Source organism: Dipodomys merriami, unplaced genomic scaffold (genome assembly GCF_024711535.1).
Source record: "Dipodomys merriami isolate MVZ:Mamm:240054 unplaced genomic scaffold, mDipMer1.0.p SCAF_1, whole genome shotgun sequence".
Taxonomy (NCBI): domain Eukaryota; kingdom Metazoa; phylum Chordata; class Mammalia; order Rodentia; family Heteromyidae; genus Dipodomys; species Dipodomys merriami.
Window position 1 is genome coordinate 41,929,590 of NW_027202270.1, and position 19,502 is coordinate 41,949,091.

Consider the following 19,502-nt stretch of genomic DNA (forward strand, 5'->3'; position numbering starts at 1 on the left):
CATTTTTAATGCTAGATCAAAAAAACCTATCAAAAATCTATATTATCAAATAAGAAAAATCATAGTTACCTTGGTAGGTATACTACCAGAAAGTCTTAAAATCCTAACATGGAAGGGTCCTTCCTCACTGCAAATACTTAGAAAAGAAAAAAAAAATCAATCACATACTAATATGTACTGTGAAACATTACAGGTGTCCTCATTAAAATCGGAACACAGTCACCATTAACAACATTAGTAATATAATTGTTATAGAAGTTCAGAGTAATTACCTGTATAAAACAGAAACAGGTTAAGATATACAACTTCTAAAAAAGAAGAGGCAAAATTTTTATTGTTCAACATTATTTTTATTGTCAACTAGAAAGTGCAAGACTATTTTGTATATTTGAACTTACAATGTACAGCAAAGTGGCTAATTAGAAATTAAATGACATTTCTTGCCAACAATAACCAATTATTAACTGGAAAAATGTCTCTTACAATTTCTTTTTTTTTTTTTTTTCTGTCGGTAGTGGGGCTTGAACTCTAAGCCTGGGCATTGTCCCTCAGCTCTTCAGCTCAAGGCGAGTGCTCTACCACTTGAGCCACAGCGCCACTTCCAGTTTTATGGTGGTTAATTGGAAATAAGAGTCTCATGGACTTTCCTGCCTGGGCTGGCTTTGAACCATGATCCTCAGATCTCAGCCTCCTGAGTAGCTAGGATTACAGGCATGAGCAACTGGCATTCCTTCTACAATTTCAGCAAACAAAAATATATTCAGAGTAATCCTAACCCCAAAAGAACCTTTAGATAAAATGAACAAAACATTTCCAAAAACTCCAGATCACATGGATAAATTGGGAGATATACCACATTTCCAAATGTGACATCTAAATATTATAAAGGTGTCCATTCTCCCAGCTTCATTTATAGATCTTTATTGTATTACTTATCAAATATTTGACTTTGGGGGGGATAAGATTTTAAACAATGTTCAACTTCATAAATACAAACATACATACATACATATATATATGTTAACCCAGAAAGCTAACCAGACAGAGTGCTCATTAACACACCTCTTCCTCTCCCTATCGTCTCTCTCTCACTCTGTCTCTTTCCATGTCTTTGTCTCTGTGTCTGTCTCTCTCTCTCTCTTTTTCCCTCCCTCTCTCCTCTTTCCCCCCCCCCGCCTCTCATTCTTTGTGGCATTTATTTGTTATTGTTTCCCATCTCAAAATCTTCCACAATTTCTACAATTTAATGCTTCCACAATTTCTACAATTTAATGCAATTCAAAACAAAATCTGACACCTTCTAGAATTTCAAAGAATTATTTAATTGTTAAAGCCTACTGTTGGACTTGATATTAAAAAAATTAAAATCAAGCCGGGTGCCAGTGGCTCACGCCTATAATCCTAGCTACTCAGGAGGCAGAGATCTGAGAATCATGGACTTTTCTGCCCAGGTTGGCTTCAAACCACAATCCTGAGATTTCAGCCTCAGTAGCTAAGATTACAGGCATGAGCATCACCACGAGCCCCTGGCTATATCAGTTTATGTGTTTTGTTTTGTAAAATTAATAGCAGTTTTTTAGCCTGCTGTTATTTACAAATTACCACATTACTATTAGCATTCCCCATTAAGCATGCTTTAAAATGAGTTTAAAGATCGCATTGTATTTTAGACCATGAATATATTATAATTTATCTAACCGCCCACTTCTTTGATGGCGTGTTGGGTTGGTTTTAATTTTTTTTGGTTGGTTGTGGGGCTTGAACTCTGAGCCTGGGTGCTGTCCCTGTGCTCTTCAGCTCAAGGCAAGAGCTCTACCACTTGAGCCACAGTGCCACTCCTAGTTTTCTGGTGGTTAATTGGAGATAACAGTCTCATGGACTTTCCTGCCCAGCCTGGCTTTGAACAATGAGGATCGCTTCTGTCTTGACTGGGTAAGGAAAACGAGGCTCCTGCCATATCTTTGTTTTATGGAGTCCTGTGCCTGGTGAAATGCTAAGGTGTTTTTTTTATGCATATACCTTTCTTTCTCTACAGAACCAAAAGGAGCTGGGGGCAGTGGTGGCTTCAGTGGTGGCGGCAGCAGTGGAGGCAGTGGTGGCAATTTTGGAGGAGGAGGAGGACCTCCTGGATTAGGAGGATTGTTCCAGGCTGGAATGCCAAAGCTGAGATCCACGGCCAACAGAGATAATGGTACTGCATGCCCTTCTTGAGTAACTAAGACTTAAGTTTAGCAGCTTGGAGGCTTGGCAGACCCCCTAAGGCTCTGTGTCCTTTAAAATAGTTTACAGTGTTCGAAAGGTTACCATTTCTTTACAGGACACTGTGCTCTGCTCCCGTTTATCAAACAGGATCAGGCAGCTCCACAGAACTATGGAATACTTGCCTAGTATCCTTGAGGATAACCTGTCCTCTTGTGTAGTGGTGAGCAAAGGAGGAAGAGAGAAAGGAGCCTATGGAACATACCTGCATCCCCCTCTTCCCCATTCTGTCCCGGTACCTAAGAGCAGCTTTCTCTGGAAGACACCATACGTCCTCTCTAACCTAGCAAATATTTGTGAGCCACTCTTCAAATGCACTATTGAGCACATCAGAGGAGATACAGCTACACATCTTACTAAATCTAAATGCCATGTCTGCCATTCAGATAGCGCCGGTGGTTCTAAGAACAGCAGCTATCTCCCCTGAAATACTTAAAACCAGAAGCACTTTGGAGACTAGCAGTATGTTGGTTCTCTTGACTCCTTCAGAAGAATCCAGGAATTTTACCTAAAACTATTTGAGGGAAATGTTTATCACATTAGAAGAATTTTATTTCTAATTCTGTGATGTTATAAAATTTCCTCTAGAAAAAGAAAAAAAACAATCAAATTCTCACATTCATTTGAAGATAAAATCACTGACTGCTCAGGGCTAGATGACTGTTCACATGGATGGTCATAATCTTGAGACTCTTGTATGCAGTGTCAGGAGACATACAGTTAATATCCAAAATACTCACAGGAGACAGCCCATCTTGCCCATCTTGTGTCTAAGTTTGTTTGCTTACGGTCTGGAAGTCTGGCTCAAACGGTAACACATTTGCTTAGGAAGCTTAAAGTCCTCAGTTCAATACCTAGTACCATTTAAAAAATAATAAACAGTTTACTTAAAAGCCTACCCACCCAAGGCATTTGACATACCTGACACATTCATTTATGCTTTGGCAATAAGTAAAGTTAAAGCAAAAGTCAAGGAAAAAAGTAAAATAAAGGTGAATTCAAGTTTAGTGAACAGAATGGTATAACAGAAATGCTCTGCCTTTGTTAAGGTGGATGATAACTACAGCTTGAATGTGAACTTGGAGGATACAGCTCAGTGACATAGAGTTATTATGTCTGGTCAAGGAAAATACAGATTTTCTTTCTAGTGCTAAAGTCAAAATAAAACATTCTCCCCCAAGCCTATGCTACTCCACTGACGAAATCTTCCAAATGCTTCTTCTTGTGCCTAGAATAAAATAAAGAATTCAGGCCTGCAAGTCTGGTTGTGACCCAGCTCCTCTGGCCACTCAGCCTCTGTTTATGGAGTCTTCATGTCAGGGCCTTTGCACCTGCTGGCCTGCTGCCTGCAGTCTCTTCCTCACCTTCCCATTGCCATCCACTTCTTGTCAGGTCTCAGCCACATGTCACATCCATAGAAGAGCTGACCCTAGCACCTTTCTTTCCAGCCTCTCCAAACACTTTTGTTTCTTATAACTTATCAGAAAGTATTTATTTACTGGTTTTCTGTCTTATCTCCCCTACAAAAATGTAAACTATATATAGGAGAGCAGTATCTCACCTGCTTTGCTTATTTCTTTGTAGTATCTAGAATAATGGTTGGAATATAGTACATATTTGATACATTAATTAGCTCATGATGAAAGGGGTATATGTTTTAAGGCTTACCATTTTTCAAGAATTACCTTGGATTTCAAGAGTTTAAAGAGTTTAAAGATTTAAAAAAAAAAGTTTAAAGATTTAAAGAGTTTAAAGATGTGTAACTTTCCACATCTGTTTCACCCTTTAAGTTCCTCCCTAAACTTTAGCTTTTTTGGTTCAGCCAAATTGGTTCATTTGTTGAGCCAACATGGTTTTATAGAGGTGTTCTGTCCCACCAATATTGAAATGGAAGTTGACTCAATAGGAACAACAAAAAAAGTTACATGTTTGATTGCCTACTCCTTTGCAAGTGAATTCCTTCTATTAGTGTCAATTCTATTAATTTATTTTCCCATTCTTAGTGCTTTCTTAACTCTCCCAGTAAAATCCTCCCTGCCCCACCAACCCCCTCCCCTTGGCCGGGCACTGGTGGCTCACACCTGTAATCCTAGCTACTCAGTAAGCTGAGATCTAAGGAGCGTGGTTCAAAGCCAGCCTGGGCAGGAAGTCCATGAGACTCTTATCTCCAGTTAACCAACAGAAAATCAGCAGTGGCACTGTGCCTTAAGAGCACTAACCTTGAGCTGAAGAGCTCAGGGATAGCACCCAGGCCTAGAGTTCAAGCCCAATGACCAACCAAAAAAAAAAAAAATACCCCCCCTCAAATTTCTTGGGCACTTCTTTCAAAGGGATTAAGTAAACCTTGCACATGGAGATGTATATTGGGATAACTAAGGGCTGAGGATCAGTGACAGAGTGTTTGCCAAGTCTCTGGGTTTGCTGCCTAGCACCATAAAGTAAATAGATTAGATAGATAGATAGATAGATAGATAGATAGATAGATAGATAGATAGATAGATAGATAGATAGATAGATGCATATTTTGTTTTTGCTTACAATGGCTGAATTATTTTACGAACATGAGAGGTACAAGGCGACAGCAGTGGGGAATAAATTAAAATCATTAGCAGAAGTCCCATTACCTATGCCATCCGTTCTTACCCTTTTGTGATGCATAGGGGCCCTTCCAGAATTTTGCTGAATTTCACCCTGGCTCCTCCCCCTGTTTATTGCTAAATAATATCTCAAAAGTCTGTTTGAAAGCCTGTGGGTGCAAGCTTGGAATTAGAAGGCAGACAAGGATCTGAAGTCTACTCCTGTGCCTCCAGAAAACCCACTTATATATTATACAAATACTACAATTTTGATTTTTTTTTAAATCTGTAATGTATAGCCCTTTAGTGAAGGACTTCCAGTAGCTAGGAATACACCCCAGCTCGCTGATTTTTGGCAGGCTTCCTAATTTTCTAACTGAGTACTCTTTTCCTATTCTTTAGATTCTGGAGGAAGCCGTCCACCAATTTTGCCCCCAGGAGGAAGAGCCACATCTGCCAAGCCTTTCTCACCCCCGAGTGGCCCAGGGAGGTTTCCCGTGCCTTCTCCAGGCCACAGGATTGGTCCGCCAGAACCACCTAGGAACCGAATGCCTCCCCCAAGGCCCGATGTGAGCTCAAAGCCTGATAACCTCCCCCCTCCGGTGCCGAACACACCAAGACCCGTCCAGTCAACTCCACACAACCGAGGGGCCCTACCAGTGCCAGGAGCCCCCAGGCAGCTCAGCCTGGGGCCTACCCCTCCACCTTTTCCTGGAAACCGAGGTGCTGCTTTTGGAGGAGGCTCCATCCGCCAGACCCCTGTGGGCTCCTCCTCTCCCTTCTCCAACAGGCCTCCCCTGCCTCCCACACCGAGCAGGGCCTTGGATGACAAACCCCCTCCACCGCCTCCTCCAGTGGGCAACAGACCCACCATGCACAGGGAAGCAGTTCCACCTCCTCCCCCACAAAACAACAAGCCTCCAGTGCCTTCTACCCCGCGGCCTTCCCCCTCCTCGCAGGCCCCACCTCCTCCTCCACCACCAAGCAGGCCGGGCCCTCCTCCCCTGCCTCCAGCTTCCAGCAGCAGTGATGAAATCCCAAGACTCCCTCAGCGGAATTTGTCCCTCACTTCGTCTGCACCTCCCTTACCTACAGCGGGACGCTCGGGACCTCTTCCTCCCCTGCCCAATGAGAGGCCCCCTCCTCCTGTGAGGGATCCACCAGGCAGATCAGGTATGGCAAGACCTGGGTGAGTAGTCTCCCAAAAATCCAGCCTCCCTAAATGTCACCAGTGAATATCACCTATCTAAATATCATGGGTGAATCAGTTAAGAACACAAGCAAAACCTCAGACCACTTCATGCTTTTAAGCAACACTGACTTGTATGATGTCAAACCTCTGAGGAAGGGGACCAGTAATTCAGTTTGTTTTTAAAGATGAGGCTAACAAACAAGTAAGTGATTCTAGACAGTTGATAGGAAAGGCTGGAATTTCACCTTCCCTCAGTACATTCTGGTCTCTGCTGCCCTGCCTCCCTAACCCAAGCTCAACCATCTTAGTTGGGTATAGTCTCATCATAGAGCTGGGCCCCGTGATTCCCAGAAGGATGGTCATGTCAGAGCTAATGAACTTCTAAACTTCTCTCTTCGTTTCCCAGGCTTTGAGGCCACTTCACTCACATGCTAAAAAGTCCAATTTGTCCTTTGCTAACACCTCTGGGATATAAATCCCTTGGAGAGTCAAACAAAGGTATCAACTTCTTTTTATAAAAATGCTCATATTCATAAAATCAACATTTACATGTTGGGCTGGGGATGTAACTTAGCGGTAGAGCCCTTGCCTTAGCATGCATGAGGCCCTGGATTCAATCCCCAGCACTGCAAAATGAAACAAAACAAGCATGCATTTACATGGTTTGAAGGGCCTGCTAAAGCTATTTCCTAATTTTTCTCATTCACTGGATTATAATAGGCATTTTAATGGAATACATGCTCTTGACATACAATGCTTTTGATAAACTCAGTCTCTTCCCCCCCACCCCCTCTGTGCTGGGGATCACATCACAGTAGGTAGATACTCTACCATTGAGCCACATCCCCAGGTCCTACTTTTCAAGTTTTCATCATATCACGCATACTACATCATGTCTGAAATGAGGCATTTTCTTTTTAAGAGAAGTCAACTGACTTTTGACCCCAGGATCTCAGGAACCTAATGAACCACGTTCTTTAAATCAGTGGTCTTCAAACTTGATCACATGCTGGAATCATCGGAGAGACTTAAAAAACTTAGAGGTCTGGGTCCCTTCCTCGGAATTCCCATTATCAGTCTAGAAGCAGAGTAGGCATCAGGATACTTCCACGTACTGGGGTGATTGTAATGCACAAAAGAGTTTGAAACCCACTCCTTCAAACCAACATGCCATGGAGAATTGATTACAAATATTAAGAAGTCACTACTCCATTAAATCTCATCCCAGTCTTAATGGCATTGCAGTAAGTTTTCTTCAGTGGCCAACTTAGGTCCCTCAGATAGATGAGTGAACTATGACGTTTTTCTCCTCCAATAGCTACTGATTTATCTGCAAAGTAATTGAGGACCTTTCTGCATAGCTCTACCAAGTTGATGAATAAACAAGTTTAATATAGGCAGTAACAAATAACATGTATTTTCTCTTCATACTGCATTTAATATAGAAATAGAGAAAAGTATTCAGAAAATAAAAATCACCTGAAATCCTACCACTACCATGCAGAAACAATACATAAATAATAGTTATTCACATTTATGTATCTTTCCAAGCCTCTTAAAATGAATATTTATCAATTATGGCAACATTGGCACCACAAATATGTGGTAATTTGCTTTTGAAAGATTTCATTGACATTTTCTGATAGGATTATTCTTGTGCAAACTATTATGGTTGAACAGTATTAGCTCCTACAGATGTACCTTGACTTATTTATGCTGTCACATCCTTCGACTCTATGAGCCATCACTAGATTTTTATTTAATTTGGTTTTGGATTTTAAGCGTCTCTCATTGTGTGAACCAGGTTGGCCTTGAACTAGTTATCCTCCTCACTCCACCTGAGTGCTCAGGTTATAGGCATATACTACCATCTCTATGTTTTTGCTGTTACAGATAATGCAGTGATACATCCTAGTAGCTAAATATTTACTCACATCTATTCCCTTTGGAGGAGTTCCTAAAGATAGAATGCTGGAGTAATACTTCATAGCTTACTGTGAATTCTGTAGATACTGGCAAATATCCTTCTAGAAAATTCCTAGCAATTTACATAACTACAAGGACTACATGCAAGGTCATCAAGAGGCAACTATTTCTTGAAATTTGGTTGTCTTCATTATTAGGGGAATGAGCTTTACAATTTGAAGATTTGAAGTTAAATCCTTTCTTTTCCATTCATTCCCCTCCTGGCTTGGGCTTTAGGAACTTCTAAAACTTCTGAGATCACACACACTGCCTCTGAACTTCTTAGAGTTGAAAGAATTTAAAGGAGACAGTATACAGAGAAGTTCTCTTATTTTCTGGCATATGGTTTTATTATTCAATGAATGGCCATTTTTAGTATTATCTTGCCAATGAAAAATATAAGTCCGCTTTCCATTGTGCCAGTCTATATTTGGAGCAGGTGTCATGGGTCAGACAGTTAGGAACATGAACATTTACAAAATGAGATGAACTTGATAAAGTTCAATGGTAGTGTGCCCTGTAATATTGGTGTTATAGTTTGTATTTGGAGCAGTCAGGTTGGTGATATTACCAGAGACATCAAACCCACATGTGAGACGACCCTTAGCCAGCCTAGGTCAACTCTCAGTGAGACACCAAAATCTCCTTGAGAAATCAGCGGCTGGCAGCACTTCCTACCCCCACTCCCATCAAATCTTGGAACCAAAATTTTTTTCCAAGGTTATCTGAAATGGGCACATTGTGCAACTGAAAGTCTTTAGCTGGATGCTGAACCTAAGAGTAATGAGATAATTATATGCGCAATTTACATAAAATGAGGGCATCTTACAAGTAAAATGCACTGCTGAAGATCAGGAAGGCCACTTAGATTTACATGGGAAATGCTCAAGGTTTTGTTTCTGTTTTCTTAATTTACTACACAAATATCCTCTGCATTTGGAGGATGAGGAAAACAAGAAGGATTTCTTCAGTATTATGAGAATGTACTTAGAATTTTTCTGAGAAATGAATAGTCCTGGCAGTGGTATTAGGAAAAGGTAACAACTACCCTGTATTCTGTAGACCAGGAATCTAGCTCTATAGAGCAGCAGCTTTCCCAAGGCAGGACCCAGGGCATTGATTATCAGTACCAGGAGTATTGATTAGCAGTTGTCACTCCCTGTGCTCAATCTAACCTCCCCAAAGAGGAGAACCAAGAAGGAACTCCTGCTCTTCTCAGGATGATTAGCATTTAGCTTCCCAATGCCACTTCTGCCTGGAACCAAATTCAAGATTATAAATGGTTTTTAATTATACCCTAAGTACAAACAGTTTATCACCTGTTTCTGGTTTCAACATTTCAGCCTTAGTCACAATGCTCACTCACACTCACTTTGCACACCCACATGGACACATGTACATTTTGTGTTTAGATATGCCACTCACTTGTCATGTCCTGGAACATCCCCCATTTCTCCACTGTTACTAGTTAAAAGGCATGTATCCAGGAAGATACTCATAGTTGCATATCGATGGTGACTATAATAGCAATAAGGCATGTAAGATACCATTGTACTCAATGTCTTCTCTTTTGCCTCAGGCCCCCTCCCACCACCGCCTCCAATAGGCAGAAATGGCAGTGCATCTCGGGCCCTGCCGGCTACCCCTCAGATGCCATCCAGGAGTGGAGGGGATAGTCCCAGGAGTGGGCCCAGGCCACCTCTTCCTCCTGACAGGCCTGGTGCTGGGGCGCCTCCCCCACCTCCGCCATCAGCATCGGTTAGAAATGGCTTCCAAGATTCATCATGTGAAGGTATGTGGTGTTTGCCTGAGTTAATATTCATGTTCCATCATTGTTAGCACGGTGCACTGAACTGAGCAAACTATGACAGGGCCACTAGAATTTCATACTAAAAATAATTAAATCCCTCCATCCCATTTCCCAAAAGAATCTCATCTTTCTCTGATTTGTTACTTGTTTATGTCTCATTTTGGTTAACTTTCCAGAGATTCCAGAATTCTGAAAAGAACTTCCTTATACCCTACATTTCTAAACAGGCTTGCAGATATGAAAGCATTTCCTACCATATTCTCAGAATGGTTCCAGTTATGCTGTACCCACTAGTGGGAGCCCAGTTCCTAACAGGAAATGCTGGATCACTGGCTAAAATCTCCATGCTTTTTGATTGTAGTCCTGTATATTTTATCCACATACTAACGAGTGACATTTGTAGCACTGCCAGCTGCTCTGCACACTTCTCAGCATAAAACTAAAACTGATTTCTATAGCCCTCTTTCTGTTTCTTTATGAGCTTTTTCATTACATAAATTGTCTTAGCAGATTGTCTGTGCTGAAGACACTGTTTGTTTCTCCCCCAGATGAGTGGGAAAGCAGATTCTACTTCCATCCAATTTCTGATCTGCCACCTCCAGAGCCATATGTACCAAGCACCAAAAGTTATCCCAGCAAGTTGGCAAGAAATGAAAGCCGGAGTGAGTATCTCTGCTAGCACATTTGGCAGATTTGTCCATAAATAGCCTGAGTTACCTTTGGACCTTTTGTCCAAAGTGGGGTAGAAATTCTAGGAACTTCCCCTTCCATGTGTAGTGAGGAGAATAAGATCCCTGTATTGTGTGTGTGGCATATGATTATTTTAAGGTGTCGTTACAAGCTCAAAGGGCCTTTGTTTTACTAGTATTAGATTCTATTATCTTGCTTCCTTGAACCATGTTTCCCCTCTGATCTACCTGAGATTGCAAAAGTGAAATCATCTTTTATTAAATGTGTCATAAACATAGCTTTATGGTTCATTATATGAAAATGTGACACATATCCATAATCTTTCCAAGGAACAAATATTTTCACCTTGCCAGATCCTTTTCCCATTCTTATCCATATAATTCTGAATTTTTGCATAGTGGAGTTTTTTAGTGGCGGCTTTTTTTTATCACATACTTTGTCTCACAGGAGCCCATCAAGTGAGCATACAATAATTTATCATTATTTCACATTTAGATTGCTTCTGGTTGTTTCCTAATATATGTAATGCTTCTATAAAGAAGTAAGTAGGAAGTGGTACTGTGGCTCAAATGGTAGAGCGCTAGCCTTGAGCAAAAGAGCTGAAGGATAGCACCCAGGCCCTGAGTTCAAGCCTCATGACCAACCAAAAAAAAGAAAGAAAGAAATCAAGAAATAAATCATTGTTCATCTATTAAAGAAGAAATGCAAGCATGAAGGAAAAGTAGTCACTCTGGAATGCCACAATAAATGCACAAGAATAAGAAAAAATCTTCACAAGATATACAAAAATTATTGATGAAGCTCAGACTTAGAGCAGCTTAGCCTTAGAACCAAACTGAGCAAGTCAGATAATGGTCCCAGTATTCATAGCCATGTCTTAGTTCCTTCAAGAGGACTTTACACACATTCAGAGCCTATTTTTTCTTTTTCTTTTTTTGGTCATTATAGGGCTTGAACTCTGGGCCTTGGCACTGTCCCTGAGCGATTCAGCTCAAGGCTAGCACTCTACCACTTGAGCCACAGCGCCACTTCCGGTTTTCTGGTGGTTATTTGGAGATAAGAGTCTCACAGACTTTCCTGCACAGGCTGGCTTTGAACTTCGATTCTCAGAGCTCAGCCTCCTGGAGTAGCTAGGATTATAGGCATGACCCACTGCCGCCCGGTTCAGAGCCTATTTTTTCTTAACATGCAGTTTGGGTTTGAACTGAGGCTTGAACTCAGGGCTTTGCACTCTCACTCAGCTTTCTTGCTCACGACTGGTACTCTACCACTTGAACCATGCCTCCAGTCCTAACACCCAGTTCTTACATGACTTGGGGTTGGTTGGTTCCTAACTTCAGCATAGATTAAAATCATCTGGAGTAAAATGACTGGCCTTGGGGAGAATCGCTAGGTGGTAGTCACAGTTCAAAGCTGGAAGAAGGGACACAGAGTTGTGCTTCATGTTCTAGCCTGGGCACATTTCCATTAGGCTAAATTTAGCGAGTCAGATTTCACTTTGTGCAAAAGAGTTGAAGAGTTCAGAGTTAGAAAATACTCTAGGAAATTTTCCTTGAACAAATGCCAAAGGTAAACAACGTTGTGCCTGACAGAAACCTTCCAGTTCCTAGAAAAATGCACTTAAGTGGAATATGCATTCCTAGACAATGCCTAATTTAAAAGTCCAACCATAATAAAATTGCCATATAAGAGAAGGTGGCTGAAATTTTATGAAAAGAGGTCTTCACATGGATTTGGGGGAGTGAGAGAGGATGTGGCTATGTTTCATTTGAAGGGCTTTCTAATGAGAATTCAGCCTTATTCCCCCCTCTTGGGCACTAAAATGATTTTACATTAAGGAGCTATTTATATAAATTCTAAATACTTTTTCTGACTTGTTATAAGTACTTGTAACTTAAATATTTGCATCTTTAAATCAGTAAGAGAACCAGCTTCCATATACCCTGTAGTTTTCAGCTTGATAGCTAAACACATTTCCTTCCACCCTTCTTTCTTTAAGACTCAAGTAAGCAACTTGAGGGCTAGAACAGTGCTTTGCTTACAACAGAATCTTCCTAGAATAACAAAGCCTGAAACAGTAGACATTTTAAATGTAAGTTGGTAAATTTCCACTGCTCCTGAAAATCTGTTTTAAGTATTTCTAATATTAGGCATGCTTGATATAATAATTGATCATCTAACAAAAATGAATAAAGTACTATCAAGTACCAGGTTTTATTGTCCTTCTATCACTGCCTCAGTCTCTAAGTCCTGAGCCAGATAGGGCATCAAGGTAGTGCCAAGCAGTGATACACTATGAGTGCCACCTTGTGATGTGGAACAAGGTCTGTCTTCCTTCTGCTGGCCATGTGGTGTGCTAGACGATGGTCAGGGCTCTAAGACATATGGCTGGTCAACATCCAAGTAAGTCTACTCCTATGCCTTCTCAAGAAAAGATTTGGTTGCGATGGTGAAAGAAAGAAACAAGTAGAATGACAGTATTTTCTCTAACTTCTCTCCTTAGAAACTTGATTCTGGAAAGGTACTGGTTGCTCATGCCTATAATCCTAGCTATTCAGGAGGCTGAGATCTGAGAACTGAAGTTCAAAGCCAACCCAGCCAGAAAAGTCTGTGAGACTCTCATTTCCAATTAACCAGCAAAAATCCATAAGTAGGGATGTTTCAGAATGCCAACCTTGGAGTGAAAAAAATCCAAGCAAGAGTGTGAGGCTCTGAGTTGAAGCCCTAGTTGCTGCATGAAAAATGAGAGAAAGCTAGACCCTGGTGGCTCATGCTTGTACTCCTAGCTACTCAGGAGGCTAAGATCTGAGGAATGTGGTTCAAAGCCATCCTGGGCAGGAAAGCCTGTGAGACACTTATCGCCAATTAAGCTACAAAAAAAAAAAAAAGTTGTAAGTGGGCTGGGAAGGTGGCTCAGGGGTAGAGCACTTGCCTTGCATGCATGAGGCCCTGGGTTCAATTCCTCAGCACCACATAAGCAAAAAGAAAAAAGCCGGAAGTGGCGCTGTGGCTCAAGTGGTAGAGCGCTAGCCTTGAGCTGAAGAGCTGAGGGACAGCGCCCAGGCCCAGAGTTCAGGCCCCACAACTGGACCCAAAAAAAAAAAAAAAAAAAAAAAAAAAAGCTGTAAGTGGAGCTTTGGCTCAAGTGGTAGAGCACTAGCCTTGAGCAAAAAAGTTCAGAGACAGTGCCCAAGCCCTGAGTTCAAGTCCAAGGACCAGCACCAAAAGAAAAGAGAGAGAAGATACTGAGAAAGAGACAGAGAAAACAGGGACTTGGTTCCCTAAGTCTACGTGTTTTCTCTTAAGGTGTCTGCTGAGGACCCATCGTGCGGCCCCCTCAGTTTCTGCTCAGTGGACAGGCAGGCATACCTGTTTAAAGGATTAACTTTACACCCCACACCTGTTGAGCTCCTCAAACTGTGTGTTTGATAAATTAAGTTTTTTAATATTAAGGAATTTTAAACTCAGTTTCAGCACACAAATAGTCCATGGATAGCTTTTATGAAAACACATGAAAAGAGTAAAAAGAGAATTTGCAGGATTGAAAAACATATTTGAAAATTATATATCTAATAAGGGATTAATACTTAGAGTAAATTCTCCAGTTAAAACAAATTGAATAATAGACATTTTCTGAAGAAAATATACAGATAGCCACCAAGCACATGGAAAGATATTCAACATCACTGGTCATTATGAAAATGTAAATAAAACCAGGGGAAATGACTTCAAGTGAACTGATTAACTTTACCCAACAAAAGGAGATTCATTGGATAAACTATAGTATAGTCCTATATAACCAAATGCAACATTCCATTAACAATTATATTTGTGAGAAGTATTGACTTTGGGAGATGTCAAATTAATCCTATTGTGGAATAAAAAAGGGAATTGTATATAACAAGAATATACACATAATCTCTGGGTGCTGCAAGCATGTATTTTCTAAATCTACAATCAACACATATAATAAGAATGTTTTTTATTTTGAATACTCAGTGTTTACTCCTGTCATCCCCTGCTTCCTTTCTCACCCACACGCACAATTATCTTAGAGCCTCGGTCACAGGGAATGAGGTAGTGGGCACCTTCCCAACCATCCCCATATTTCCCCACAGTAAAAACATAGCTTTCTAACCAAAATTATGTTTTGTCTGATTTTTCAAGGTGGATCCAACCGAAGAGAAAGGGGTGCCCCACCTCTCCCACCCATCCTGAGGTGATCTATGCCTGCTTCTCTCTTCCCAAGCTCAAGAGCCGCTTCTGTTGTTGCTGTCTGAGAATTGCACACCCTCCCCGCACTTCCCTTATCCTTATGAGGATGATGTGAGAATATGAAGGGGGAGGGTCTTATACAAAAAATACACTTTGCTTTTTCCTATGCATATAGTCTCAGAGCGACTGCTTGCTTCAGCTACAGCCTGCCATTGTTAGTTGCTGCACTCATCAGGCTTTTGTGGCAAGTAGGCAGAGATGAATTATATCCCAGCTTTCAACCAAACAGACTCAAACATCCACTGCTTACTTGCTACAGGCTGTAATTATTAAAGTCCCTGAGAGCCGGTTTCATCCAGGCCTTTTTCAAATGCTTAGCCTCCTGTCTGTTTCCATGAACCACAGAAAGCCTTAGCAAGTTGCTGAGCAAGGGCTCATATGTAGCTCTGTGGTTACGGGAAGGGCAGTCTTGGGCAGTCTGAGGTAGGCTCCAAGACAGAGTTTTCCAATAGAAATATAATGTGAGCCCCATGTACAACTTTAAAATGATTGGTAGCCAGATTTCTTTAAAAGGTAAAAAGAAACAGATTAATTGTAATATATTTTATTTAACCTTATATACCCAAATTATCATTTCAACCTGTAATCTATATAAAAATTATCAATGAGCTATTTTACATTCTTTTTGGTACCAAATTTTCAAAAACACAGTGTGCATTCTGTACTTAAAGAGTGCTTCTCTATTTGAAGTAGACAAATCTTTTTTTTTTTAAGACAAAAATGCAAGATGAGCTTTGGCAATTTAAGAGGTACCTAAAAAGAAAGGTAGGACCTAACACCTATTCGGCAGGCAGCTTGACCTTAGATTCTGGTCCCTTCTTTCTCCTCTTCCCATAATATCCAAGTATTGCCTCACAATACCAGGGTCAGAAATCAATCTAATCTGGTTTACCATCATTTGGAATAAAGCCATGGGAAAGAAACCAAAAGCCTTTGGGAGGCTTTAGGACTCACAACCAGCTGTCTTGTACACTCACTTGTCAGCTGAATGCCTGCTATGCAGATTTGAAGTGTTTTTTTTCTGTCTTTCTTTCTCCCAGAGCTAGTTCTTCGGGGACAGCTGGGAGAGGGTAGGAAGGCCAGGTAGGAGAGGGAAAGAGTCAGGAAATAGTATCAGATCAGAATCATGGAGGAAGGAAACAGCATTGAGTTGAGGGCAAAAGCCTAAAAAACCTAACTCAGGCGTTAAGTGAATTAAAGAGCTTGCTAGTAGAAATTGGAGGACATTTATTTTTAGTCTCTACAGGAAAATCATTTGTCTCACTCTATGCAAATAAAGCTCCAATAACAGACCATATGGAAGAGCCAGACTTGCCTTTTTAAATATGATTTTGTTTACAAAATTTTACTAAGACTTTTAAATCTAGCTGTAGAGTTGGAAAAAATATTTCCATGTTGGTGTTTTATAATGATTATGTTTAAAACGATCATTATTCATGGTCTTAAAGCACAGAACCACGTGTGTATATGTATTTACCTAAACTTTAATATCTTGTTTCAGTGGAATAATCATGTAGTATTGGGAGAGGCTAGCAAAATCAATCCAAAGAAAAATCTGAAAGATGCATTCCTGTTTATAGAATAACTGTTTCATTTACATAAAACTGAACTTAGGGTTCTAATACATGGAGTGTCTAATAAATTATGAATTACTGATTTGAATATATTGTATTTTTATATAATTTTCCTTGCCAAAGTCCTGGCTTAGTATATTAGAGAACTGTTTCCTCACTTCTCCTTTACCATTTATTTACCTTTCACTTACTCACTTGAAGCTCTTACTCCAAGAGAAGCAAGAAATACAAAGATGTAACAAAGCTTTGGCGAAATATCTTAAAGATTTTTTTCTAACATTTTTGGCAATATAACAGCATCATTTTGTTTTGGATTCTTTGATCTGATGGCAACAGGGATAAACCCTGTGACCATGGAATGACCCAGTTCACAAAAGGTAGAAAATGGTCTTCCAAGCAGATGTGACAGAGAGAAGTCAGGCTCAAATGCACTTCATATGGGTCACGAGGAGTAGACAATTCCTTGTATATCTCAACTTTGCTGTCACCTTGCTAAAGATTGAAACAATGTCACAGCTCAAGTTGCCATTCGTCTGTGGTAAAGATGTTTTAAAATATATTTTTTAAGGAATGGTTCATTAATATACCTACATCCTTTCTTTGAAAGTTAGCAACATAGTTGCATTCAAAACTTCAACCAAGTTCTGTGCTAAAATCTCCTACTATGGCAAATCACCCAAAAATGAGTGTTTTCTCCCCTGAAATTAGAGTGTTAATGGGTCTTTTTTTTTCATAAAAATTCCAGATAAGAGTATTCAAGATGCAATAAATACAGTACTTTAACATTCACATATTGTTTTATATTGAAATGTATTACAGTATTAAAATTCAGTGTTTGGTATTTATTTCACTATGCATTTTATTTAGTAAAAATCAAGAAAAATGTTTAATCCAATGGTGCCTTACTTTGTGAGTTGAAAAAAAATCAATTTTTATGTCTAAGTAGCAGATTATTTGCATATTTGTAAAACCAGGCATTTATATTTTGACTTGTAATACCACTTTTGTTATTTTAGCAGCAGAAATATGACAGTTGTTAAAATGTCCACAATTTTTTGGTATGAAATTCATTTTTCACTGTTTATAATCAGGGGCTGTAGAGGAAGGAAGGTATTTTTTTCATACCATTACACTGTGTAAAAAGACACATTTTGGTATCTATGTCATCAGGATAGTGGTAGGGTAGAATCTACCCTAGACAACTGCGTCTTTGTAAATTAGCCAGACAATAAATAAAAGCAGATGATACAGTGTCGGCTGGTGGTTTGTCAAATGTTGTTTATGCAGATATAAACAAAAAAACAAATTTCTGTTTTCTGTTCAGACTGTGGTAAAGACAAACTCAACCAAAAACAGTCCTGACAAGTAAGAAACCATCCTTACCATTCTCCTGTATTTTCCCTGAGAACCTGCTTCTTTGTGAAATTCACAATGGAAACAATGGAAGATGAAGCCATAAAATCTGGCATGGACACTGATGAATCTAGATCTGCTGGGAAGTTAGGAAGATTGATAATTATTAAATTAGCAACAGATAATTGAATGTATGTACCATATGCATATACTTCAGCATGACATTGGAGTTAACTGTGCAATTAGTCCTGGCTCCATCTCTCTCTTGCAAGTCACTTCTCTCAACCTGTTTTGATTTTGCAAAGTGAGAAATTGTCAGACAACATCAATATGTTTATTATATGAGATGATGCCTTCAGCAGTGACTTAGTATAAGGACTCTTAATATAAGGAACAAATTCTATACAGTGACTCCAACATAAACTGAGACAGAAGGAGACTTCCTAGTTACTTTTAAAGAAAAATACACCCATATCAGAAAAGCAAAGCAAACTCTATATAAGTTTAGTCAATGCTATACCTCACAGACCTGGTAAACATGAGAACTCATGTTGCTTTCATCATCATTCGATTCAATCTGGAGTCACAGGAATTAAGAACCAGAAAGTACCTTAATAGGTAAGACAGCCACAGAATTCACAGTCCATAGTGGGATGCTTCTGAGAATGGAAAGGGTCAATAATGGTGCAATACAACAGATATTGGGGCTGCCCCAGCATCCTGGACCACATGGTCACCCCATCAGAGGTCATCCAGCCTAATTCTATCATCTCACAGATGCCCCAGATGACACACTGGTGAGTGACAGGCAGGATGGCTTCTCATTACCCCACATTCCCACCCTCCCATTACCCACCCCCTTCCATGTTACCAAGAGAGAAAGAAGAGACCAAAGGAGAGGCCACAGAATCAATGAGACCCCAACCCTCTACACACACTTGGATTTGAATCCTGGAAGTGCCATTTGAGCTTGAATAGCTCTCTAAGCTCCTTGTCTCTAACACAATTTTTTTTTTTTTTTTTTTTTTTTTTTTGGCCAGTCCTAGGCTTGAACTCTAGGGCGCTGTCCCTCAGCTCTTCAGCTCAAGGCAAGCACCCTACCACTTGAGCCACAGCGCCACTTCTGGCTTTTTCTGCTTATGTGGTGCTGAGGAATCGAACGCAGGGCCTCAGGCATGCAAGGCAAGCACTCTACCACTGAGCCACCTTCCCAGCCCTGTAACACAACAAATTAAAAAGCCTAAATAAGTACACAGACATCAGGTAAAGGCATCTACTTGGTTTTCAATGATAGTTAAATCTATTTCTTTTGCTAATCCTTTTGCCATCAAACCTAGGCCATTTCCAGAAAGAAATTTTTTTTTCTTTTTTTTTTTTTTGGGGGGGGGGTCCGGTCATGCGGCCTGAACTCTGGCCCTGGGCGCTGTCCCTCAGCTCTTCAGCTCAAGACAAGCACTCTACCACTGAGCCACCTTCCCAGCCCCATCCAGAAAGAAATTCTTAGTAGCAAAGAAGAATCAGAATAAAATTTTCTTTCAAAGACTGGGGGCAGGGCTCAATTAGTAGACCTGCTGCCTAGCAAGCCCTTAATTCAAACCAATGTTGGAAAAAAAATTATTTCAAAACTAGCCTCATTTATTCAATCTGGAATCACTCATTTGGCTCATCCGTTCAGTAAGTTTTCAGTGAGCCCTTACTGTGGGCCAGCTTCCTGGTAGACAAAATGACAATCCATCACACGTGTCAGTTGAGTGATCTGTTAGGAGGAAGTAGCAGTTAGGTCCATACCCATCCTGTCCCCCTGCACA

General features: G+C 40.3%; 1 protein-coding gene across 4 annotated transcripts in view; it reads left to right on the top strand.

Moving 5' to 3' along the window:
• Positions 1–17,594, top strand: part of Wipf1 (WAS/WASL interacting protein family member 1) — a 114,541-nt gene extending 96,947 nt beyond the window's left edge. For all 4 annotated transcript variants that reach the window (XM_070020649.1, XM_070020658.1, XM_070020629.1 and 1 more), the window contains exons 4-8: positions 2,036–2,191; positions 5,238–6,008; positions 9,572–9,784; positions 10,351–10,464; positions 14,660–17,594. In XM_070020649.1, the coding sequence (XP_069876750.1) occupies positions 2,036–2,191; positions 5,238–6,008; positions 9,572–9,784; positions 10,351–10,464; positions 14,660–14,715 (1,310 nt within the window). In that variant the 3' untranslated portion in view covers positions 14,716–17,594. The remainder of the gene's footprint in view (positions 1–2,035; positions 2,192–5,237; positions 6,009–9,571; positions 9,785–10,350; positions 10,465–14,659) is intronic.
• The last annotated feature ends 1,908 nt before the right edge of the window (positions 17,595–19,502 follow it).